At 37.4% G+C, this 25259-nt stretch overlaps 4 protein-coding genes and 1 non-coding gene across 5 annotated transcripts; 2 read left to right on the forward strand and 3 right to left on the reverse strand.

Annotated features, from left to right (window-relative positions):
* Window positions 1–274: 274 nt before the first annotated feature.
* LOC148585318 (uncharacterized) lies at window positions 275–2827 on the reverse strand. The gene is made up of 4 exons (XM_088516706.1): window positions 2710–2827; window positions 2256–2592; window positions 967–1816; window positions 275–859 (listed from the first exon to the last, which is right to left on the reverse strand). Exons 1-4 carry the CDS (start codon window positions 2825–2827, stop codon window positions 275–277), a joined length of 1890 nt encoding a protein of 629 aa, XP_088372832.1.
* A 39-nt stretch (window positions 2828–2866) lies between these two features.
* LOC148585319 (uncharacterized) lies at window positions 2867–3682 on the reverse strand. Its single transcript, XM_088516707.1, has 2 exons — window positions 3200–3682; window positions 2867–3124 (listed from the first exon to the last, which is right to left on the reverse strand). The coding sequence occupies exons 1-2, from the start codon at window positions 3680–3682 to the stop codon at window positions 2867–2869; spliced, it is 741 nt and encodes a 246-aa protein (XP_088372833.1).
* A 2150-nt stretch (window positions 3683–5832) lies between these two features.
* On the forward strand, window positions 5833–7560 carry LOC132182955 (CASP-like protein 1C1). Its single transcript, XM_059596328.2, has 3 exons — window positions 5833–6027; window positions 6127–6229; window positions 7118–7560. Exons 1-3 carry the CDS (start codon window positions 5873–5875, stop codon window positions 7349–7351), a joined length of 492 nt encoding a protein of 163 aa, XP_059452311.2. The 5' UTR covers window positions 5833–5872; the 3' UTR covers window positions 7352–7560.
* A 1611-nt stretch (window positions 7561–9171) lies between these two features.
* LOC132182543 (formin-like protein (DUF1421)) lies at window positions 9172–12870 on the forward strand. Its single transcript, XM_059595821.2, has 3 exons — window positions 9172–9497; window positions 10251–10535; window positions 11602–12870. Exons 1-3 carry the CDS (start codon window positions 9345–9347, stop codon window positions 12757–12759), a joined length of 1596 nt encoding a protein of 531 aa, XP_059451804.2. The 5' UTR covers window positions 9172–9344; the 3' UTR covers window positions 12760–12870.
* A 184-nt stretch (window positions 12871–13054) lies between these two features.
* TRNAE-CUC (transfer RNA glutamic acid (anticodon CUC)) lies at window positions 13055–13127 on the reverse strand. The gene has a single exon. It is a non-coding gene; the product is annotated as a tRNA-Glu (tRNA).
* Between the last annotated feature and the right edge of the window lie 12132 nt (window positions 13128–25259).

Genomic DNA, 25259 nt, shown 5'->3' on the forward strand with positions numbered 1-25259 from the left:
GTCGGTTGGAAGAGTTCACTTCTCCAAAAATTCTACCAATTCTTTTGCCCATTTTGGCATCACCATTATCGCTAAAACCGTTATCTCCTCGGTTATAACAGGCTGGAGTAGAATTTGTATCGGTTCTTCAACTTCTTCCACACTGTCTTTAGCTGCTGAACCCATCCGAGCCAAATGATCTGCCCTTTCATTTTCTTCCCTCGGGATTTTGATGCATGTTTTATACTTTGGACAAGTACAACTTCATCTTCTCCCCTTTGGCCTCGAACTCTCCTCAAATATGTCCAACGATAACTTGAGAGTCGCTTCGCACTTCTATGAATTTTGCTCCCATCTCCTGAGCCAAACTGAGTCCTGCCAAGACTACTTTATACTCGACTTCATTGTTGGTAGTTTTGAATACCAATCTCAAAGAACTACATAACTCCTCTCCATCTGGTGTGATCAACACCACTGCTGCTCCCCCGTTCTTCTTTGTGGATGACCCATCCACGTAAATCACCCATACGCCGTCCCTCAACCATTCCTTTGATTCTGGCATATTGGTGAATTCTACCCAAAAATATGCAAGAGCTTGGCCCTTGATTGCGTTCCAAGGGATGAACTCAATATCGAACTCCTCAAGTTCGATTGCCCAGTTTGCTAATCTGCCAGATAGATCTAACTTTCGCAACACCTTCTTCCGGTTAGTACTTTGATTATGTGAGCCTGGAAGTATGGCTGAAGCTTCCTTGATGCAATGGTCAAGGCGAAGGCAAGCGTCTCCATTTGCACATACTTCTCCTCGGCTCCTGTCAATGCTCGGCTGATGAAATACACTGGCTTTTGGACGCCTTCTTCTTCTCAGATTAGAGATGCACTGACCACAATTAGGGATACAGCCAAGTATAAATACAGTATTTCTCCGAAAATAGTTCAGCTCAGCAAAGGTGGGCTAGCTAGGTACTTATTCAGTTGCTCAAATGCTTGTTCACATTCCTTGGACCACTCAAATGGCTTTCTTAAGATCTTGAAGTAGGGGTGGCATTTGTCAATTGACCGAGAAATGAACCTATTCAACGCTGCAATCCTTCCCATCAATTGTTGAAGCTGCTTCGTATTCTTCGGGGAGTGTATGTCTAGGACCAAATGGATTTTTTCAAGGTTGGCCTCGATTCCTCGGTTGGACACCATATAACCGAGGAATTTCCCTGTGGAGACTTTGAAAGCACACTTTGCGGGATTTAACTTCATCCCATATTGCCTCAATGTCTTAAACATTTTTTGCAAATCATGGGAGTGGTCTATTGGTAACACACTCTTGATGAGCATGCCATCGACATAGACTTCCTTGTTCTTTCCAATCTGCTCTCGAAACATCTTGTTCACCAACCTCTGATAAGTGGCTCCGATGTTCTTTAGACCAAATGGCATGACTTTGTAACTATACAAGCCTAGGTCGGTGATGAAGGCAGTCTTCTCTCGGTCAGCCTCATGCATGTAAATTTGGTTGTAACCAGAAAAAGCATCCATGAAACTGAGTAACCCATATCCAACCGTTGAGTCCACCAACGCATCAATGCGCGGTAGTGGAAAGTTGTCCTTCGGGCATGCCTTGTTCAGGTCAGTGAAGTCCACACACATCCACAATTTTCCATTAGACTTCTTGACCAATACTATATTGGCCAACCAATCGGGATAACAGCCTTGAGCAATTTCTCCACCTCTTCTGCGATGGCCATGTTTCGCTCTGGAGCGAACTTTCTTCTCTTTTGCTTCACTGGCTTCATCACTAGATCTACGTTTAGCTGATAGACAATATCCTTGGGGCTGATCCCTGGCATGTCTTCATGTGTCCATGCAAACACTTCCATGTTTTCCCGAAGAAAGCTAGTGAGGCCTTCTCGAATTTCTGGGGTTAGTTGTGAGCCGATCTTCATAACCTTTCCTTCCCCCACAACTACTTCTACCAGCCCCTCGGCTGGTTCACCTTTTGGTTCACCCTCCTTCCTACTACCTACATTACTAATTGTTAGGGGCGCAAATCCCGAGGGTTTCTTCAGCGAAGTGTTATCACACTTTCTTCCTGCAACCTAATCTCCATTCACTTCTCCAACTCCTTCATCCGTTGGGAACTTCATCTTTAGGTGGTAAGTTGAAGTTACAGCATTCAACTTGTTTAATGATGGACGACTGATGATTGCGTTGTAAGTAAATGGTTGGTCAACCACCAAGAAATCCACCATAACCGTTTCTTGCCTATGGGTTGGACTTACTCTCCTGCAAACCCGACTAGTGGCAAACCAAACAGTTTGATCCTCTTCCAATCAATACCCATTTGCTTGAAAATCGGCCAATGTAAGATATCAACCGAGCTTCCGTTATCCACTAAAATTCGGTGTATGGCATGGTTAGTCACCGTCACTGTCACTACTAATGTGTCATCGTGGGGCATTGCAACCCCCTTCGTATCTTCTTCTGTGAATGACAGAATCATCGAATCCTTCTTTTGAGCCTTTATGGGCCTTTCCAGAAGGATAACCTCCTCTATATTCACCTTCCTCGCGTGAGCCTTCCTCGCAAAGTTGGACTCTCCTCCACCACCAGCTATCCCTCCCAAAATTGTGTGAATTTCACCTATCACATCCTGATTCGGAGGATTTTGGTGGTCGTCCTGATCTCTCCTCAGCTCATCGCATCTTCTTCTTTGATCTCATCCTCTTTCGAGACCTTCATAATTAGCCTCCAGCAATAGAGGCTGGTGCTCCTGAGGGTTCCTACCCCTCTTTCTTTCTTCGGCCAAGAACCTCACCAATTTCCCATTTTTTATGAAGTTCTCAATCTCCATCCGTAATCCTCGGTCGGATGACCGTGGTCATTATGGTACTCACAACTTTTGGTTGTTGCGTCTCTGCGGAGGAGTCCTCATCTTCTTTGGCCATCTAAAATTGGGATCCCTTTTGATCTCTATGAATACCTTGGTGACACTGGTATTCAGAGGAGTCAATCTCTGGTCTCGTTGGTAGAAAGGCTCTACCTTCTTTCCCGAATTCTTTGGGCTCTTCTCCTCCTTTCTCTTTTTCCCGGAGCTCTCTGATGCTGCCTTGCTGCTACTTGCTCCACCCTGACCACTCTCCCCTTTGGACTTCATCAGGGTTTCGATGGTATCCTCTTGGTTTATGAACTCTTAGGCTTTGTTCATAAACTGACGAAAAGTTACCAACGTCAGTCTCCGGGCTAGCTCAGCTATCAGCGACCCTTCAGTTCTGATCCTGTTCATCAAAGCTGAAAGCACCATCTTTTCTTTCGAGCTTTCTACACTCAGCTTTTCTTGGTTGAACCTGATCATGTAGTCCTTCAGGGACTCATTCCTCCCTTGCACAAGGGACAGCAAGTAGGCAGGGGACTTCTTCCTCTTCCGGATCACCAGAAATTGACTAAAAAATAGTCGCCTAAGGAAATCAAAGCTATCAACAGACTTGGGAGGCAGCCTCCCGAACCATTCTTTGGCAACTCCCTTCAAGGTCAGTGGGAAGGCTCGGCATGGGATTTCGTCTGGAGTGTCATGGAAGATGAGGTGAGCTCGGAAGCTCTCTATTTGATCGGTTGAATCTTTGCATCCATCGTAGTTGTCGACACGGGTTACCTTAAACTTATCGGGAAGAGGAAACCTCATCACTCGATCAGTGAAAGGTAGGTTCATGTTCTGCATCAGATCCTCGGCCACCGATTGGTCCTCTCCATTTAGCTATCTGCCGAGCCATCTTTACATACATACTTTTTCTTCAAATCCTCTACTTCTGCATCCGCACTGGTCTTGTGATGCCCTCCGCGATGAGACCTCTCATGATGAGATCTCTCGTTATGGGATCATTCATGATGAGATCTCTCTTGATGAGATCTTTCATTGTGGGAGTTCTCTTCACCTTGTACAGTTGTGTCATGGCTGCCATGAACAGAGCTCTCACCATCTCCATGACCTACAAGTCGCTTCCCTCTGCATCTCTCTTCATGTTCTCGGTCCCCTCTAGCAGGGAGATGAGACCTCTCATGATGAGATCAGTCATGATGAGATCTCTCGTTATGGGATCGTTCATGATGAGATCTTTCATTGTGGGAGTTCTCTTCACCTTGTACAGTTGTGTCATGGCTGCCTTGAACAAAGCTCTCGCCATCTCCATGACCTACAAGTCGCTTCCCTCTACGTCTCTCTTCATGTTCTCGGTTCCCTCTAGCAGGGAGTTGAGAAGCGAGGTCTTCATTCTGCTTCTTCATGGCATCCATGGACTCGGTCATATGCTTCATGAATTCTTCCAATGAAGCGATCCAACCGTTCGGATCATTGGATGCTCCAAGAACGTTAACATGAACATTCAGCTCAGGATGCTAATGTGTAGTCACCATGTCAAATTTTGAATGGTAAGAACTGATGAAAATCGAAGTTTTCCCACGGACGGCACCAAACTGTTGATGACAGTTTTCCGAGGAGTGACGTGGCACGATGTCCGAGGAGTGGCACAATGTTCGAGGATTAGTCAGGATGCAAAATAACAAAGATAGGATAAGAGCTGCCGGTGGTGTGCCAGCGAGGGATAGCTTCGATGCCTAAGTCAGTAGTTGATCTGAGAGGGAGAGAGCAAATACTCAATGAGAGCTTGAGAGAGAGAATTGAGATTACCCAAATAATGAACTGGTGACTCCCTTTTATAGGCATCAGGTAGCAGCTGTCGCCCTGTAATTCTCGGCCTCACATTCCTGAGGATCCACGTGTGCCATGCTGGCGAAGTGGATTATGGGTTGTGGGTTACTCCTCGATCATGAGATTGTGGAGTGTGTTAGTGAATAGTGGGTGGCTCGGCCACACTTGTGTTGGACGTGGGTACTCGAGTTATCTTTAGGCCCATGTGTCTTGGTTTGGCGCTGACAGCCGGGCCAATCCCATGTTCATTGGCGAACGTGGGTTTTCTTTACTAGCCGAAGGACCATTGTACCCTTGGTAAAAAGATGATAATGCCCTCGGTGGGCTAGTCATACTTCGGACTGGGACGATTATGTCTCAGCCTGGGCCTGTCTTTAGTGGGCTTGCACATTGGACTGGGCCTAGAAGTGTGTTGGGTTTTGAGTGGTCGATCCATTACCCAACACTAACTCTCATTTTTCCTCCTTTTTTTTTTTTTTTTTTTTTAGCACATTCAACCAAAAAAAAAATAGAGCTACACCCACCAAGTCTAATTTCTCTTTCTTAACACTGGTTTTCCAACACGAAGAAAGATTAAGAGCACTAGCAATAGACTCTTTAAATTATATTATTATTTATAGATATAGGAAAAACTTCCAAAAAATTTCCTGCAAAATTGTTCTTAACATTCTCTAAACCAGAGGAAATTTAAAGGAACCAAAAGTGCATCTAGGATGGCATTTTTGCTTTCCTTACCATTATCTTATTTTTAATTTTTTTTATTTTCTTTCCTCTCTCTTTTTCTTATCATTTATTTGAAAAATATATATATTTAAATAATTTTTTTCCCTCTCTTTTCTTTCTCTTTTTCCTAATATTAGATTTCTTAAATTAAAAAATAAAAAATATTCAAGAAGAAGAAACACGTTGCCTTTAGACACCTAAAAGTCTACAGAAGATAGCAGAAAAAGTGGAAACTCTAGATATTGAGGGTGGTGGTAACGGGTGAGAAATTCAACAAACAAAGCGCAAAAAAGTACGAATACAAGTGTACCACCCTTCATCTGCCTTCCTAACGCACTCTAGCTAGGGCCCCTCATCAGTAACGTTTCCATGTAATAAATTAAAATTTCAACCAACTCCTTTGAATATTAATCTCATCACTGCCATCCATGTGCACCTGAGCGAGCTTCAATTTTGTAGCATATTCCAGCCATGGCCAAGATCAAAAGGCTCTGCACCCTTCTGGTCAGGCTCCTGGCTCTTGCAGCCACCCTTTCAGCTGCAATTGTCATGGCAACAAGCCATCAAACTACTTCCGTCTTTGGTGTATCTGTGGAGGCAAAGTACAGCCACTCCCCGGCCTTCAAGTAATTAATAAGCTTCTTCAATTCTTGTTTTGTACCACTTTCTTCTTCTTCTTTTATGGCTTAATTAATGCTAAAAGCTTGATAATATATATATAATAGGTACTTTGTGATTGCAAACGCTATTGTGAGTGTTTATGGGCTTTTGGTTCTTTTTCTTCCTCCGAAGAGTTTGCTCTGGCGATTGGTCGTTGCCCTGGATGTGGTAATTTTCTACAAATTAAGCATTTCTTTTAATATATAGCTGTTTTTCTTTTGGTTTATCTGAGTGATGAACAATGAATTGTGGCTCTTAATTAAGCATAGTAATCACCAAGAAATAGTGGCAGGGCTTCATTTTCGATTTTCCTTTGTGTACTTCTAGCAATATTGCATGCGTTTTCACCCATACTTTCTTCTTCCAACATATATGGAAATCAGAAAACAGAAAGGAACATTTTTAGTGTGCAAACATGGTCTTGAAGTCTTCTTACATATATATAATGTTTTTCACAATGAACATGACTCGATATGACATAATACGTCAGCTAAACTATAAATACTAGCCATATCTGCGCTATCACTTTAAAAAGATTAGTCAATTTAGAGCTTGCTAGAATCATTTATAAAACCTAATCTCCCTCTTGGCAGGGCCACATCAGTGTTTTGACATCATTTATAATGAATTAGGGAAAGCATTAGTCACATATGTGTTATCATTCCAAAATAACTAATCAATTTTGGATTCTCTAAAATCACTTACAAATGCTCAGTCTCATCTAGTAAGGGAACAATACGATATACTGGATAAGCATCTACCTTTTATCCACCAAAACTGATGTGGCTTGATCCCCTGTAAAATTTTGATGATGGAAATTAATTTTAACGGTGAATACTTGTCCAGTATATAATATTACTCCCTAATAAGAAACAAATGTGAACAATTAGTGTTTTTATAATCTACCCACTTTATCTTAATATCCCAATCTTCCTTATGTGAGATTGGGATATTAAATGAGCTCATAAAGCTGATATGTACTGTGCAAAGGAAATTGGTAAAGGACCCTTATAGCACCCATATAACTAATAAAGCATTCAATATTATCTGGACCAGGTTTTCACCATGCTGCTCAGTTCAAGCATTTCTGCAGCCTTGGCAATAGCTCAAGTGGGCAAGAAAGGAAATTCTTCTGCTGGTTGGCTGCCCATCTGCGGCCAAGTTCAAAACTACTGTGACCAAGTAAAAGGAGCCCTTGTTGCTGGCTTCATTGGAGTCATTATATACATGCTTGTTCTACTCTATTCCATCCACACTGTCCTAGATCCTCTTCTTCTGCAAAAGACTTAGATAATATCAGCTCTCAGTTTGTTTTTCTTTTTTTTTTTTTGGCTTTCTCCTCCATATTTTACTGGTGTGGTAGCTAGAGAGCAAGTTTGGTGACAAATATTATGTTATGATTGTATTGCACACATTAGATCTGAGTATGTCAGCTATGGCTCTATAAATCTGCAATTCCAACTATAGGAACCTATATATGTGAGATATGACATTTGGCGCTTAATGGAGTAGGTTGACAGAAATTTCTGTCATTCTTGTAAATAATGTATTGGGTCTAACAACCTGAATATTCGGCCTAATCAGCATGGAACAGGGTCCTTTCCAGTTCATTTGAACTGGATATTATCTAATTAGTTATATTAATTAGAACAGTATTTTTGTTTTTTTATTTTTTTAAGGGACAAAAATACTCTTCAAATATAACTAACTGAATATTATCTAGTTCAAATAAAATAGAGAGGATGCCGATTCACTCAGCATAGGGTCTAAACTTAAAGTCTATTTAATATAAGAAACTCACTAAACAACTCACTAAATGACAATTAATCAAATGGACCTTACATTCCACATGACAAGCATCCAAGCTTCGCTATAAAAGGGACACTCTCTCCAAACCATACGGACAAAGACATTTCCCTCTCTCTAAGAAACTCTCCATTCTATTTATGGTAGAACTCTATCGTGGGTTCGGCCATCCGAAAACTATACTCTCTCAAACTTTGCAAGAGAGTGTTTGCATTTTGTATTTATAAACATCAAGATATTACAATCGGCTATACAACATAAATTTGAATAAGAAGATTACAAGTTGGTTTTATGTATAACTCTTTCTTATTTGATTATCTCTTCATCAGTTGATCTTCTTGGGTTTGAACTCTGCTATTAATTAGAAGGTTGCTTTATCTGTGTTTCAAACTTGCCATGAAAATCAGCACCAGTTGCTTCAATAAAACTTTCCCAATGCCAATCCCTCTATATTCATGATAACAAATGTTTAATTTACTATATTTGGGGGATTGTAGAGGAAATTAAAGAATCCTAAAACAGAAGCATTTAATTTTTCAAATCAACTATTAAATCTATAAAATTCACATGTGATTGATCAGAAAAAAGAGATGTATGCATATAACAGATTTCATAACAACATCATTTGCTACTTTTAGGTTGGACTGTTTTTTCAGTTAAATTACTACTTAATTCTAAAAAATTATAAATTTAATTATTTAATTAATATTTAAACAGTTTCTTTCGATAAGTGAAATCCAACTCGTAAAATATTTAATTAAAATAGGAGTAAATTAGAATTCAAAATCAAGATCTACTCTGATAAGTAATGCTTGAAACCATTTTTTTTTATGAGGATTTCATTCCGATTCTTCACAATAAACGAAAGTGAAGATCAATCCCTACAAAAATGCCCAAAAAAAAAAAAACCTTTTTTTATCCCTATTTCAGTATAATATCAAATTATTATTTATTTTAAAAATTTAAACGAGATAAAAATATTAAATTTTTACTAAAGCACCCAATCTAATTTAGGTAAATTTCATATAAATTTACATCTCGACTAGCCAAAGTAAGCGGACATCAATGCTATTATGCTTTAGGGTAGGTAAGGAGTTGCGGGCGTGACAAGAAAAACATAAACAAAGAGTAGATTCAATGATTCATCATAATCAACATCAATATTTATATATATATATATACACACATTAATGTTGAAGTGGTGTAATATTTAAATACACGAAAATCAAGGGCTAAACCTGCAAAAAAGCATGGTCGGTGAACCGAATCCTTATCTGACCGCAAGCCCCAACACAATCTTTTATCAAAGAAAAACGTTTTCCTCTCGCTTCCCCAAATCCTCATATAAATAAAAAAACCCACGAAACTTCGTCTCCAAACAAACCAAACGAAACTCCCTCTCTATCTCTCTCTAGAAAAAGCCCTAGCTTTCTCGCTCTAGAAGCTTACGAATATCTCGATCCCTTTATCTCTATCGATGGCGTCTGGATCGTCGGGTCGGGGCAACCCGGGCTCCAAGGGGTTTGATTTCGGGACCGATGACATCCTTTGCTCATACCAGGACTACGGGAACCAGGACGCTTCGAATGGGAGCCACGGCGACCCAGTCGTCGGCTCCAATTCCGGCAAGGTAACTGTTCCGCACTGAGTAGGGTTTCGGTGGAGTTGGCGTTTGATGTAATTTCGTCCGTTTTCGGTGGGCATTTGTGGAATCTGGGTTTGGGAGTATTTGAAATGGCGATTAGGGTTTTGGATGAAATTCTAGATGCTTAATTATTGCTTTACTTTGTAGAATTGTAAAGATTAGATTTTTCATGTGCTATTTATTGTTTTGGATGGTTAAAGTCCTGATTTCTATATATGGAAAGAGCTTTAACTTCCAAAACCTAGATTTTTTCCTTAGCGGAGCTCAGTTATAAGGATTTTTTCAGATGGGGTTTCATTTTGAGCAAATTAAAGAAGAAGGCAGTATATATTATCTTTTTAAAAAAAAATTGTATTATTTTTCAAATTGTTCATAGTAAATTGGTACGTATGTGTCTGTGCCCGGATTTTAATGGTTTACAAGCTTTGCTTTTTTCGTTTGAGAAACTTTTTTCTTTTTTAATACCATTCTAATAAAGAAGGAAAATGCTCAATTGACGTGCTGGTATATAGCATGCTTGTGCTGCAACTTTTTCATCCTTCGGTAGTTTTTATCGATTGGGATCTAAGAATTTTTTTACATGGTTTTAAGGATTGCATTTTAGCTATTTTATTGATTCCGGAAAGCAACTTGTTTTGAATGCTAGCTAGTGTTATTTTCTAATGCCTTTTGAGTGACTGCAAATGGAATACTGTTGTATTCACTTTCTACAAGCTCCCTGTGTTTTCTTGTGAGCAGGATTTTCAGAAAAGCAGAATGGCAAGATCAGCAATGTTTCCTGCGGTCTATAACCAGCCAGAAGATTCTTTCGGCCAAGATGTGATTGCAACAGTTGAAAAAAGTATGAAAAAGTATGCTGACAACCTTATGCGCTTTCTTGAGGGAATCAGTTCACGGTTGTCGCAGCTGGAATTATACTGCTACAATCTTGATAAATCAATTGGAGAAATGCGGTCTGATTTAGTTCGAGATCATGGAGATCAAGATTCAAAGCTTAAATCTCTTGAGAAACATCTTCAAGAAGTGAGTCTCAATTTCCAAAATTTTATGTCTGAAGTAGGGGATATTCTTTTCTTTGTTTGGTATGAGATATGAAATGTGGCACCCTTATGTTCACTTTAGAGGTCCTTTAGCTTCTGAAAGTTTCCTCAATGCGGCAAAGGATAGTCGGGCCCAAAAATTATTTGTTTTTTGTGGGTGCGGGTAAATAAAGCTTCTAGGAAGACCGTTTTCTTCTACCCCTGATACTTTGGTGAGCCTGTTCACTTAGGGTGGGAGGATTGAGAGTTTTAACTACATAAACCTGGAGATTGGGTAATGAGTTAATTAAGTCACATTTTCTGGATACTCTAGTGGAGTACTCCTTAAAATAAAATTAGTCATAGTTTAAATATATCATCTCAATTATTAGAAAAATGTTATCTACAAATAAACCTTTTGAGCTCTGTTTAAGCACAAACATAGTTGGCTTTTGATATTTCTATATGTATACCCCATGAGAGGTAATTAGATGATAGTGGCAGATTGTGGTGGTGCTCAACTGTTTCAGCAAATGCTCAATTAAGTCACCTCTGCAGATTATACTGCAGAAATATCTTATTATGCATCAATGAGTAACATATACTTGCCTTATTGCATCTTAGGGTTTTGAAAAATTTACGTATCTTTCAGTAAGTCTTGGTGAATCTCTCGGAACAATAACTTTGGATTCAGGATTCTGTTCCAAGACTACAGTGGTGATATACAAACATTTGAAAGTTCTCTTTTCCAACGGAAGATTGCATCTGAGACCAATCTTTTAATCTGCATACCTGCTTTTCTTAAGCAAGATAGATTGTATATGGTCTTATTGAATTAAGAACCATTCATTCTTTTTTCTTTGTTCCTTTGTCAAGTTGAACCTGATATGGACCCATGCATGTTTAGAACTATAGTGTTTGGGAGGGAAGCATTTTGCTTTGCTGTTAATTAGCAGGCTCAAGACATATGCACCAACATGTTTAACCCTTTTTTCTCACAATGACTATATGCATTTTCAAGTAGGTGATGCCATTTGCTACTGTTGATTATTTTATATTGCCCACTGCAGGTCCACAGATCTGTACAGATCCTAAGAGACAAACAAGAACTTGCTGAGACCCAGAAAGAGTTGGCCAAGCTTCAGCTTGCGCAAAAAGAGTCATCTTCTTCAAGCCACTCCCAAACCAATGAGGAGAAAGCTTCCGCAGCGGCAGCTGATTCCAAAAAGACTGACAACACATCTGATGCTCATAACCAGCAGTTAGCTCTTGCGCTGCCGCACCAAGTCGCACCACAGCCACAGCCTGTGGCACCCCCCTCACAAGCACCACCTCAGAATCTAACCCAACAACAGTCCTATTATCTCCCTCCGACTCAATTACCAAATCCACCGGCCCAACCACAACACTCTCAGAGTCAATATCTGCCTTCTGATTCTCAGTACCGAACACCCCAACTGCAGGACATCTCTAGGGTGGGACCACAGCCAACCCAGTCTCAAGTAAATCAAACGCCACAAGTTCAATCATTCCCTCAGTATCAGCAGCAATGGCCACAACAATCATCCCAGCCACCACAACAGCCGTTGATGCAACCTCAGATCAGGCCCCCACCAGCAACAGTTTACTCTTCCTACCCACCAAGTCAACCAACGAACCCATCTCCTCCGGAAACACTGCCAAACAGCATGCCAATGCAGGTTTCATTTCCAGGAATTCCTCAACCAGTATCCAGCCGTGCCGATGCCATGCCATACGGATATGGTGGAGGAGCAGGTAGAACAGTTCCACAGCAGCCTCCTCAGCAAATGAAGGCAACTTTTGGAGCACCACCAGGTGACGGATATGCCACTGCTGGCCCTCAGCCCACACTTCCTCCAGGAAGTGCATATATGATGTATGACAATGAAGGGAGGGCACATCATCCACCTCAACCTCCTCACTACACTCAAGGTGGATATCCTCCAACAAGTGTCTCTCTTCAGAATCCACAACAACAAACAACAGGCCCCAATCTAATGGTCCGGAATCCTAGCCATTCACAATTCTTTCGCAACCACCCTTATGCCGAGCTGATCGAGAAAATGGCGAGCATGGGTTTCAGGGGTGACCATGTTGCGAGCGTGATCCAGAGGATGGAGGAAAGCGGGCAGCCTGTTGATTTTAATACTGTTCTTGACAGGTTGAATGTGCATTCTTCTGGGGGTTCTCAGAGAGGAGGATGGTGAGGGCAAAAGAGTTTGTCAAATGTTTTTAGCTTTTACAATATCAGTGACAATCATTGCGTGTTTTATTATGCATTGAATAAAGGATGATGCAATGTGCACGGTGTTCTTGTATATGTGGTTTGACAGAAAAGAACAAAAAAAAATTTATTTATTATGTATATCTATCTATGAGCTCAATCCATTTACTTTCAAGCGTACTTTTGTTAGAAATACATTTTCTCTTCCCCTTCATATTTTCTTTACTTTCAAGCGTACTGCAACAACCTTGTGGTTGCCAAATTGCAAAAATATAAATTTCCGTTGCCGGGACTTGAACCCGGGTCTCTCGGGTGAGAGCCGAGTATCCTGACCAACTAGACTACAACGGATTGTTAGTAATGTTATCAACTGTTTAATATAAACTATAACTCCCTAAGGATATGACTCATTGCCCAATATATGTCGCTCAATCATAAGCTTTAAAGATATAAATGAGCCAAGTCTGACCAAGCTAGCTCGCGAGCTGGCTATATATATATATAAACTTTAAGTACTCTTAAACGGCTCAAAAAGTCAGCTTACATATGAGTATTTGCTTAACATGTCTAGCTGAGTATGGAGCTTAAGTCAATATAGTAAGGCATTTGGTTTCGAAAAGAGGATATGCATCCTTTTATAGATAAGTAAACTTGGGAATTAGTGTTTTCTTAACAATGTGAGACAAGTTAACAGGTTGTATTCAGACTACAGTGGGACAACGCCATCTACAAAAAAATATTTTTTCAACGTCTCTCTCTCAATCTCCCTTACCAGTCACAGCGCATCTTCCACCCAATTCTCATTTCCTACTTTCTCACTCTCGCTCACCAAATTTTTGTTAAAAATATTATATACATATATTTGTTATATATTTTAATTAAAATTAAGTTCTATATTATATTTGTTATTATTGAGTAATATTGGCTATATATTGTTAGTTACTTACTAAAAAAATATACGAGTCAAGCCTTATACGAGCGTGCTCACGAGCCTAACTAAATCGAGCCGAACTTGCTTCGTTTGATATTCAAGCCAAGATTTGTGTTCACAAAACACCTCATTTAATAATTGAGTCGAGTACAAGTCGAGCTTATACGAGTCAATTCTGAGTTCGCTCGCAAACACCCGTTATAAGCTTATACAGAAAAATATTTCAAACAAAAAATATTAAAAGTCGAGCGATGAATGAAAAGCGATGCGTTTCACGAGTTAAATTCATGGGTAGTTTGATGAATTTATACATAATAAAGAAATGATATTTAATATTCTCTCATCTGTACTTTTTGAAAATTAATTATTGAATTTGTAGTGTGTTAGTCAAGAACACACTCATTGGTCTTTTACTAAAGGGGTATATTAGCTCCTTTGGAGCTAGTCTGCTGAAGCTGAAAATTGCGTAATATTAGTTAAAAATAGCTATTATTTGTTATTCACCGTAGAAAACTAAAAGAGTTTTTTATTCTTTTTGTTTCAACTTGTCTCTCTTCTCTGTCTCCCACAATTAGGGGTGTCAAAGCCATTACAGTTAGTGGTTATTGGCAAAAATTGCTAACCGTAACCGCCTTAGCGGTTATTAAATGTTACTAACTACAACTAACCACCGGTTAGTGGTTAGTAAAATAGGTAACCGCCCGCTATAACCGCTTTTTCAAAATTGGATTTTTTGGGTTTTTTTGGCTCTCTTTTTTTAAATTATTGTAGCATTTTCTACCCTCATTTGTTTTTTGTATTTCAAGTATCTTCTTGTGGCAAATTGTTATAAAAAGAGCCCATATTGAAAAATAAAAAATATTTGACCCCAAATTTACATTTACTTGTACTTTAAAAAAAAAATTCCTTAAATATTAAATCATAACCGGTTAACTTTTATATATATATATATATATATATATATATATATATATACATATATAAAGTTCAACACAGCATATAAAAAAAAAAGTTTAAATAAAACATTAAATGATACAAATAAAAAATTAAAACTTCATCAATCCTTGTATATAATATACTCTCATTTGGTCCTCTATCAAATCCTGTGGACAAGCATGTACACATATCAAAAAATTGTTAAAAAAATTTGTTCAATTTCTTTTTTCAGAAAATAGTCAAAACCGTGTTCAAAAAATACATTAATATGTTAGCTTGGTGAATTTTCCACAATCAATTGCTTTCATTATGGAAAAATTAAATAAATAAATGCTAGAAGATATAAACTATAAAGTTTCAAATATATTTTATTCAATTACAAACTTATGTCTTTATAAATTTATATTTTTAGTTTAGCAACTCAATCAATAATTTCGTTATATGTGGTTATAAGGGTTATCTTAAATGGTTAATTTTTTTTTTTTTTTCAAAAAATGGTGAAAACATTGTTCAAAAAATACGCATTAATACTTCAATTGTGCTTATAAGTAACACATTGTTGAATCTAATGTCAATTATTTAATTTGATATTATATAATCATATCAATTATAGTAATAATATATAAATTACTAAAATTAGAATGATAATACATTAATACTTCAATTGTACTTATAAGTAACACATTGTTGAATCTAATGTCAATTACTTAATTTGATATTATATAATCATATCAATTATAGTGATAATATATAAATTACTAAAATTAGAATGATAATACATTAATACTTCAATTGTGTTTATAAGTAACACATTATTTAATCCAATGTCAATTACTTAATTTGATATTATACAAATTACATTATCATTGTAGATTAATAATAATATAATATGATTAACTTGAATAAAATATTTGAATTGTCATTGCGCATTATCATTGTGATTTAATTATCTAAAACAAAAATGTGATTTAATTATTAATGATCAATTGATTATATTAGATATATAAATATTATTATAATTATAATTATAAAAAGGCGGTTAGCGGTTAGCGGTTATAGCTGTTAGCGGTTATAGCGGTTAGGGATTAAGCGGTTAAACAGTTAACAGTTATAGCGGTTAATGGTTAGAGTAACCGCATGCCTTGACACCCCTACCCGCAATGCACTGCCTACCTCAAACAAAGAAGATGAAGCCACAAAGCCAACCCACTGCCACAAAAGATACACATAATCAGTGGGCCGTGGCCTACCATTTCTTTTCCAAAATTTGTGGATTTCATTTTTCATCGTTGTCATTCCATTGCTGCAATTCTGCTTCAAGCCTCAAAGCCCATGAATATGCAAGTCGATTTTGAACCTTATGGAGAGGGCACCATCATTTATGTTTGCTTCTTCTTTTCACCATGAGTGAGAGTGACAGATACAGAGAGAGATAATCAGAGAAATAAATAATATAAAATAATTATTAAAAAAAAATAGAGAATGAAGTAAATAATTTGTTAGAATTTGTATTTAAAAAATAGTAAGTAAAATAGAAAAATGTGATTTTTGGTTAGCTAAAATAGCTAGTGTTGTAGGAGATGCTCTGATGGGTAGTGGGTAGTTGCGAGCAACCCTAAGTGAGGAAATTGAATTTTCTCCAGTTTCATCAATTCCAATTCATTTGAATCGAAGAGGAGCCGGTTACAACATAAGGAGGGGTAGAATTGTTATTTTACTTTTTGTTGGACAATTCTATCCCTCTTTTTGTTGAAAAAATTATGCCATCTTTTTGTTGGAACCGACTCATCTCCCATTGAAATGGATCCAAATACTTAAAGTGAGGGGTGATAGAGAGGCAACTTTTATCATGCAAGAACAGAGTCAAAAACTATTATGGGTAGGGGCTAGAAATCAAAAAAAATTTGCTACTAGAGGCCGATTGGCTGAAAAAAAAAAAAAAAAAATCCTTTTACTTTCTAATTTTTTTGTTCTTAAGAATTTTTTTTTTGGTGGGGGGGGGGGGGGAGAGTGCCCATTATCAAGTATAGTTGACAACCACCTCTCCGTTTGAAACCAATCTTCTCAATTTCAAAAAAAAAAAAAAAAATTGAGGGGGTTTATTTAGTGGAAACAAATTAGTTTGTAGTTAATTTATATAAATTAATATAATAAAGTGGCTTGTGTCTCTTAGCATGTGAGAATTATATATTTTTTTAGTAAGTATGAGATACATATCACTCTATAAGATTGGTTTGTAACTAAATTATGTCCCCATTTAGTACATTTAACAGGGTAAATTTGTACAAATTTTTTTGGGACAATTTCTAAATGCATTAAATGAATCCCCTTCAAGAGGATCCTTCTCCCTCTCCGTTAGCCAATAGTTTTGTTTTGATTTATCAATTTATATTAAATGAACATAATTATATTTTGATATTGATTTTTGTACACCATTTGACAAAAAAGCTGACAGATATTTTGCTTTTTTAAGCATCAAAACGCTCGAAAAATATCATATATTAAAAATGTAACATGTTATTGAGGCTGTTATAAAGAATTTCCCTCCCGAAATGCTTATTCTTCACTTTTACAATGATGCTTGTGTTATTGAGAAAACCAAAATATAGTTTTTAGCTCAAAACTTTTTGGAGAAAGTTTTCTTTCAAATTGGGTTGAAAGAATTTCCTTCAACCTAGTTTATAAAAGTGACATGTGTCCCTTGAACATGAAACATGTGACATGCACATGAGTTTTTAATAAAATTTATTCTAACTTTATTCCTGTTATTAAAAAAATATGTGCATCTCATATGTTCAAGGGATACATGTCATTTTTATATATTAGGTTGAAAGAAATTCGTATAACCCAATTTAGAGAAAAACTTTGTCTAAACTTTTTACAACATAAATAGTAAAAATCTTATAAAAATATATGCAACTCTTAAATTTTTAATATGTGGCATTTTTTAAACATTTCAATGCGTATAGAATTTACAATTTCAAGAAAATCTTAGGGGATTCTTAGCAATTTGTTGAACAGATAATTATTGAAAATCCAAATTTTAAAAATTATGGTATATATAGTTTGGACTTTGGTGATTGGACGTGCATAATTAGGCTTTAACTGTAGAATTAATAAATCTATTCCTAGTGTTAACTGGATTCAGCATTCGGCCGGTTGCTTAATTAAATCATTGATTAAGACAATGAAAACCTAAGTAATTAATAGTAATGAAGATCCAGATGCAATATTCCAGGCTTGTCAACGGCTATCACATGCCTCCATTGATCTTGAACATGTGTTTATTATTTTTAAATTGAATAGTTTAATTTTTTTTTTTTATTTCATCATTAATCATATATAATATTTAGGGGATTCTTAATTTCATTAAATTATATAATAAGATAAAAAATAAAAATTAGACCTTTGACATTTGGGTTTGGGGTTGAAATCATCTCCTTTAAGACTGACTTTTACTCTAATTAGGTCATCCATACCAATGCCATCGTTATTTCCCCTTTTAAATAGAATTTTAAATATTTAGGAGGTATTGAATTATTTTAAAACACTTGCCAAAACAAAGAGAAATATTTAAAATTGTTGAATGACTTGAAAAAAAAAAATTAAAATTAAGAGATTAATTAGGGTGATGTGAACCCACTAATAACAAAGCATAGGAAATGATAAATCGGCTACTTCAAGAGAGCTGTGATCTCTGATGACTACTTCAATAGAGCCTTGACCTCCAAAACACGGATTCAGCTTCTATGCGGTAGTGGTCCATTACTGCATAAAAGCAATTATCCAAAACTGCACCGTTTGGATAAAAACAGCGCACTTTTGGGAAGGGAAAAAATAAGATTTTTTAAATAATAATAATAATAAACTATTTAGAAATTAAAAAAATATAAATAAAAAAGAATTAATAATTAAAAACTAAAAATATTAAAACAACTAAAAAACTTAAAATAAAAATAAAAGAAAAGGCAAAGGGGTGTCCCCTTGGCCAAAATGGGATGGCCGGCCACCCCGTTTTGGCCAAGCGGGTAGCCGGAGCCACCTCCCATGACCACCCCCCCCCCCCCCCCAAAAAAAAAAAAAAAAAAAAAAAAAATGGTTTGGTTTTTGGAGGTGGCCGGACAATCCCCAAGAGCCATGGGGTGGTTCGGCCACCCTAGACCAGTGCCACCCCCAAAAAACCATTTTGGGGGTGGCCGAACCACCCCCAATCACCCCCAATGGCATTGGAGGTGGTTTAGCCACCCTAGACAAGCCAAGGGAGTGGCTAAAACCACCCCTATGGCCATTGGTGGTAGTTCGTTAAGTCGGACGGTTAACCCATCATGTGCGCGTCACATGCCTTGAATGCATATGATTTTTTTTTGGGTAATTATCCTTTCCCCCCAATAAACTACCACTCGATTATTGTAGTAACCTAAATAATTAACTAAACTTAGGTAGCTTAGCTAGAGAGTTAATTTGAACTTTGGGCCATTAGGGACAATTGGAAGGGCATTTTGAGAATTTCAGACTTTTTGACCGGACGTACGCTGGGGACCACTGTACGTACGCTCTTGTTTTTAGTGAGGACGTACGCATGGGGACCACCGGACGTACGCTGACAATAGTACGTTGTACTCTGCAAATAGTACACGGACATACGTTCTAATAGTACTAGACATACGCTACATTTGGATTAACCCCTAGATAATGCCTGGATGTATGCTACAGCCTTTGGACCGCTAGATAAACAGTACCGAACGTACGCTCCAACAGTACTGGATGTCCGCTACTTTTCAGAATAGTTGGTAGCGCCCTCAGTTTTTTCTCATCTATAAATACCCCCTACCCGTCACCCTTTCACACCCATTCTCGCCCCCAGGCTCTCTAGTATCCATGTGTGAGTATTTGTGAGGATTTTGTGAGTTCTTGGAGAAGGAGAGGTGATTCTTGGAGGTTTCGTTGCAAGGAGGTAATATTCCTAAGCCTAACTCGTTCCTTAGTTGTTATGCTTAAATGCTTTTCATAGTTAGCTTAGTTAATAATTTATAGCTTCTAGTTATATTGCTGCCCTTAATCTTGGTTTAAGCATGGGTTAGAGTCTAATTCTTGTTGGGCATATTTCCTTTTGCATGGAGACCTTGTTTTGAGATAAGAGGTCCTAGGAATCCTTTTCGTAGCTTTAGAACCAATTTGGGAGGATAGGAAGACGGCTGAACCAAATGAGGTTCTACTTGAACCTTCTGGGCAGGCGTATGGCCACGAGACCGGACATATGAGCCTTCTAGGTGGATGTACGACCACGAAGCTGGACATATGGTCAAGAGTGTTCCAGGGAATGCCACTTTGGCCAGTTGTCCGATAGCCTATGTTTTCATGTTCTAGGTTCGTTTTGGTTGGATTTAGAATTAATGATAAGTCTTTTCTCAGTATTTGAGGTCATGGAGCCTTAAGAAAATTTTATGGAGGAACCTTACGACCCGGGTGAGTACAAACTCACATGGATGCTTGTTGTTACTTTTTTCGTATTGCACGTCTATTTTATATATATCAAACATGCATATTTTGCAACTCTCATAAAATACATTTTACAACTAATGTGAACTCTCTTTTGCGAAAACGTATGTTGATTAACAAGATAATGATGAGGCTTGTAAAACTATGCATGTAAAAGACTGATAAGATTAATTGCATCGTATTACATGATACACTGGTACGTGCGGGATAACAGCCATGGGCTTACTATACAAGTTAACTTTATGGTCAAATGTTTGTGTGTGGGGACTTTAGATCTAATGGTTTCGTGACCAAGCTCAGTCATTCCCTAATAGATGGTCATTATAAGACGAACATCATTAGTGGTGTGAGCCGCCTGAGGCCGGACTCGGTCGTTCCACTAATGGAATGGATGGTAGCATACAATATCCGGTGCACCGTTGTTGTATTACAGGTCACTCGGGACAGCGCCAACCCTGTTGGGAATGAGTAATATCTTGGGTAGATTATACAGTTGAACTATTACTATTACCCATGATTATAAGCATATATTATATCTATATCACATCCATGATAAACTGTCATCTCATAATGTTGTATGTGCTTTATAAACAACTGAGTTCACTATTTAATGACAAGTACATCATGTGTATTTATACTCACTAAGTTATCGGACTTACCCTTGTATTCTTTTCCTTTTTTTCTCCATATGTACAACTGTGTTGTTGTAGATAGTTTAGCAGAAGATCAATACCGCGAAGCATTCAGTTATTGTGGAGAATGCGACTCAGGAGATTCTTGATGACTTATTGCAAGCTTAGGTGAACGCTTATGGTAAATAGTACTTATGAGTTGTGTTGTAGACTTAGAGCTTTTATGCATGCTTGCATATTGAGATATAACATGAACCCCTTGTAAAGACGATGATGTGTATAGTATGATTTCAGTTACTTTGATGTTCCTTGATAAATGCTTTAGTTGTAATAATTAATGTTTGTAAAATCTTTTTGTTTCCACTGTTTAATCCTCTCTTTTGAGGAGTAGAGGTCCCTGGGTCTTGTTCCGCGAGGGATAAGGCTGGGAAACGAACTGTGAAATTAATTACCAGTTAATTAATTTTTGGGGCGTTACAATTACCATATACGCCCATCAACTACCAACTTTATGCGCACATGATGGGTTGACCGTCCAACTTAATGGCCTTGACTGGCAGAAATGGGCTTTGGGTAACGAAAGGGTAGTTTGATGGGATTGTAATGTAAAGTTGGTAGTTGATGGAGATAAATGGTAATTGAATGATAGTTCATAGGGGGAAAGGATAATTACCCTCCCCCCCCCCCCCCCCCCCCTTTTGTCTTTTTCTTTCTAAGTCCAATGCTTGGGTTGTGACAGGTGGAAGGAAAATTTTGATGGGCTGGGATGGGGTCATGGGTGGCTATGGATACTGGGTAGAATTGTGTTTGTGGGTTTTGGGCACCAGTAGAATAATGGTGGTGAGTTTTTATGTTGTGGGCGTTTGTGTGGTTGAATTTTGTTTTCTTTTGGCTTTTGAATGGTAGTAATTGCCGGTTGGGGATGGGTTTTTGGGGGTGGTTTTGTGATTGTGTTTCTCTTGGTTTTGGCGGGCGGTGGGAATAATGGGCTCTCGATTGGAGATTACGTTTTCAGGGCGAATTTGTGGTATATCTCGTTCATCTAGTCCAAGGTAGTGTGTATCTGGTTCAGAATCTGAAGGACCCTCTCATCAAGGTGTTTTTAGGTCGTTATGGATCGGTGATTGCTATGGAAAACAATTGGCCTTGCTCTGATACCACTTGACGCGAACCAACTAATAACAAAGCATAAGAAATGATAAATCAGCTACTTCAAGAAAGCCGTAATCTTTAATAGATACTTCGAAGGAGCCTTGACCTCCTAAACACAATAAACTCTATTCTAAAACAATAATCAACTCATACCTTTTTATTGATAGTTTCTCATTTAAATAGACGAATAGTTACATGGAACAATAGAAGACCTAATTTGGTTAGGTGCTTATAGTATAATTTTTTTTTTTTTGGGGGGGGGGGAATATAATTTAGCCCCCTAAACAACTAATCATTTTCATTTTAGCCCCTTAATGTTCAAAAAGTGATATAGTAACCCTCAAACTACCAAATAGTTGCAATTTGGCAACTCCATTAGTCATTATTGTCAAATAGGATGGAAAATTCAAATCTACGTCATTTTGGCAAGGTTAAGTTACTAAAATGCTATTTTGGGAAAAAAAAAAATTCATATTAAAACAAGCAAGCAAAACGGCGCCGCTTTGCTTGAAATTACAAATTCTTTACACATACCAAAACGGCGCCGTTTTGGTAAGTGTTAGGAATTAAAAGAAAAAAACCCTATACCCCACATTGGTGACCTACGAAAAAACCCACAACCCCACTCAGTCGTCTGCTTCCTAGCAGCCCTTCTCCCTCAAGCTCACAACAACCTACAATTTGTTTACCCAACCCATTAAACTCCGAAATCGTAGGGGAAAAGACGTCTTCCTTTGAAGATTTCGGCCACTGAAGGTAACCTACTAAATTTAATTGAGTTTTTCCTATTTTTTAGGGTTTGTGGAGAAAGCTCCATCTCGATGGGTTTAGGTCGTTTTGTAGTTCTATTGATGTTTTGATTTAGTGTGAAAGAAAATTGACTTTATGGTGAAGGAAAATGATATGGGTCCTTATGTTTTTTTTTTTGGTATATTTTTTTATTTGTTTGCTTATTGGGGATTTTGGTTTCACTGAATAATGTTTGAAGTTATTGGGGGAAACTTCAGAAAACCCCCTTGAACTTCCAGCCATTTTGACAAGCACCCCCTGAAATTTTCAAAACTCTCACTTAAGCCCCTCTGAACTTTGGTTTGCTCTCACTTTGGACCATTTTAACGTTAAAGTCAAACAATTTGACTTTTTATATCCATTTTACTCTCCCTAAAACTACATCGTTTTGTGTCCTAAAACTACAACACCTATCCAGCCCAAAACGACCTAGTTTTAGGCATTAATTTTTATTATTATTTTTTTTAAAGAAAAGCACCCGGTCCCCCCCCCCCCCCCTCCGTTTTTTTTTTTTTTGGCCTTTTCGGCCAAGGGGGTGGTCCGGCCACCCCCAGACCGGCCAGATGGTGGCTGAAGCCACCCTGATTTTTTTTTTTTTTTTTAATATTATGCTCAAAACGACATTGTTTTGGGTTGGGTGGTGATGTAGTTTTGAAGCCCAAAATGGTGTAGTTTTGGAGTCCAAAACGACCTAATTTTGGTTGAGGGTAAAATGGGTATAAAAAATCAAATTATTTGACTTTAACGTTAAAAGGGTTCAAAGTCAGAGCAAACCAAAGTTCAAGGGACCTAAGTGAGAGTTTTGAAAATTTAGGAGGTGCTTGTTAAAACGGCTGGAAGTTCAGGGGGGCTTTCTGAAGTTTTCCCAAGTTATTGGTTGATGGGTTTGTTGTCTGCCTATTATCGAATGGGTTGATTGTCTGCTTATTTTTTTGCATACGGTCTTCTCTTTTTTTTTTGTAGTAAACATTAAAAGAAAACACTGGCCAAATGGTTATAGCTACGGCTTGGGTGTATTCAATTTTAGAGCTATTAAATTCGGTTTTGTGATCTTTAAATAAAAATGAATGACTTGAATTTAAAATATCCAAATCCCTTGTTACGAGTCATATTCAGTTGAATTGCACCGTTGTGTTGTACATTTACTCGTCAATTCTGTTAAATCAGGACAGTCGATGTCATAGAAGACCCTCCAATTCCGGACCATGATGATGCTGACGCCGTGACCCCACTAATTCCGTGTAAACCCCATCCCCAAGCAATAGTTTCCGTCTTCAAACGGAAGCTTTCAAATCTCATCCTTTCCCACAAAACAACAAAATAAATAAATAAATAAAGGGAAAACAAAAAAAGCGGCTTTTCACTTTTAAATAAATAAGCGCGTTTGACTGCAAGCGGGAAATAGGAAATGACATGAGAGCGTATGATTTGGTCCATTTTGGTTGAGCGGGAAAGCAGCAAACGATGGGAAAGAAATAATATTTAATTCTTTATTCTCGATACCAACGTTCTCTTTTGTGGGACCCAAATAAAATAATACTTTTTTAGTCAATACGATGACAAAAAAAGAAAGATCCTAGAAAACAATGGGTAAAATATTGGAAATTTCTCATCAAAATTTTCTTTTCTTTAGTTTGTTTAATAATGACTCCCCCTCGAGGACGAGAAAACAGGACTCTCTTCGGTTTGTTTTTATTAGAGAATATTCGGGTAATATGACGAAGACATCTTAAGATTATAAATGAAATATCTGTTTCATTAATAAAAATAATAAAATGATATATATAATTTAAAATTAATAATAATAAAAAATTTAAAAAATCTAAGCGGTGGCTAGCTACCTCATTGGAGGTGGCCAGCATCCCTTAGTTTTTAAAATTTTTTGATTATTTTCTTTTTTAATTATTTTTAATATATATATATATATATATATATATATAAATAAACAGGTGTCTCATTTATAGCATTAGGATTTCTGTAAAGAGTTATTGACCATTAACGGGATATTCTCCTGGCCAATATGGACTGAAGAGAATCCTATTCCCTATGACGGTAGAAATATCACGAGAAAAAAGAGCCCTCCTTGTTTAAAAGGGTAAAAAAATAAAAAAATAAAAAGTAAAATGATTATTTTACCTTTGTAAAATAAGAGACTGACCCCTCTCTATTTTGGCATTTCCTTTGAAATGGAGAGGCACTCACCTGGCTCAATTTCAAGGATCTATCTTTCTTTTTTTAAATGAGTAATTATTTTTAGGGTTAAATAGTAAATACAATTCTAATACATGTAGTTTGCACTAAAATCAAATAGCCACTTGAATTTTCAAAAATATCGCAAATGGTACTTATGGTAAGCTAATAAACTCACTTAGTACCTCTCTCAAGATTTTGTTAAGTTTTTTAACGGAATGTTATGTCATCCTCACACATGAGTGCCACATGGCGTGGTACTTGAGTTTTTTTGTGCCATATCATATTTTATTATTTAAAAAAAATCCAAAAAAAAAAACAAAAAGAAAAAGAAAATACAAGGGGGTGGCTGGC

The sequence above is a fragment of the Corylus avellana genome, chromosome 5, assembly GCF_965113065.1.
Source record: "Corylus avellana chromosome 5, dhCorAvel1.hap1.2, whole genome shotgun sequence".
Lineage (NCBI taxonomy): Eukaryota > Viridiplantae > Streptophyta > Magnoliopsida > Fagales > Betulaceae > Corylus > Corylus avellana.

Excerpts from the sequence above, each read along its gene's own strand:
- LOC148585318 (XM_088516706.1), bottom strand. The coding sequence starts at position 2,827 with ATGGAGATTGAGAACTTCATAAAAAATGGGAAATTGGTGAGGTTCTTG. Across the intron at positions 2,593-2,709 it reads GCTGGAGGCTAATTATGAAG|GGATAGCTGGTGGTGGAGGA; the intron begins GTCTCGAAAGAG and ends CAATTTTGGGAG. Across the intron at positions 1,817-2,255 it reads CTAGTCGGGTTTGCAGGAGA|GGATCAGCCCCAAGGATATT; the intron begins GTAAGTCCAACC and ends AAGACATGCCAG.
- LOC148585319 (XM_088516707.1), bottom strand. The coding sequence starts at position 3,682 with ATGAACCTACCTTTCACTGATCGAGTGATGAGGTTTCCTCTTCCCGAT. Across the intron at positions 3,125-3,199 it reads TAGCCCGGAGACTGACGTTG|TCCAAAGGGGAGAGTGGTCA; the intron begins GTAACTTTTCGT and ends ACCCTGATGAAG.
- LOC132182955 (XM_059596328.2), top strand. The coding sequence starts at position 5,873 with ATGGCCAAGATCAAAAGGCTCTGCACCCTTCTGGTCAGGCTCCTGGCT. Across the intron at positions 6,028-6,126 it reads AGCCACTCCCCGGCCTTCAA|GTACTTTGTGATTGCAAACG; the intron begins GTAATTAATAAG and ends TATATATAATAG. Across the intron at positions 6,230-7,117 it reads TGGTCGTTGCCCTGGATGTG|GTTTTCACCATGCTGCTCAG; the intron begins GTAATTTTCTAC and ends TATCTGGACCAG.
- LOC132182543 (XM_059595821.2), top strand. The coding sequence starts at position 9,345 with ATGGCGTCTGGATCGTCGGGTCGGGGCAACCCGGGCTCCAAGGGGTTT. Across the intron at positions 9,498-10,250 it reads TCGGCTCCAATTCCGGCAAG|GATTTTCAGAAAAGCAGAAT; the intron begins GTAACTGTTCCG and ends TCTTGTGAGCAG. Across the intron at positions 10,536-11,601 it reads TTGAGAAACATCTTCAAGAA|GTCCACAGATCTGTACAGAT; the intron begins GTGAGTCTCAAT and ends TGCCCACTGCAG.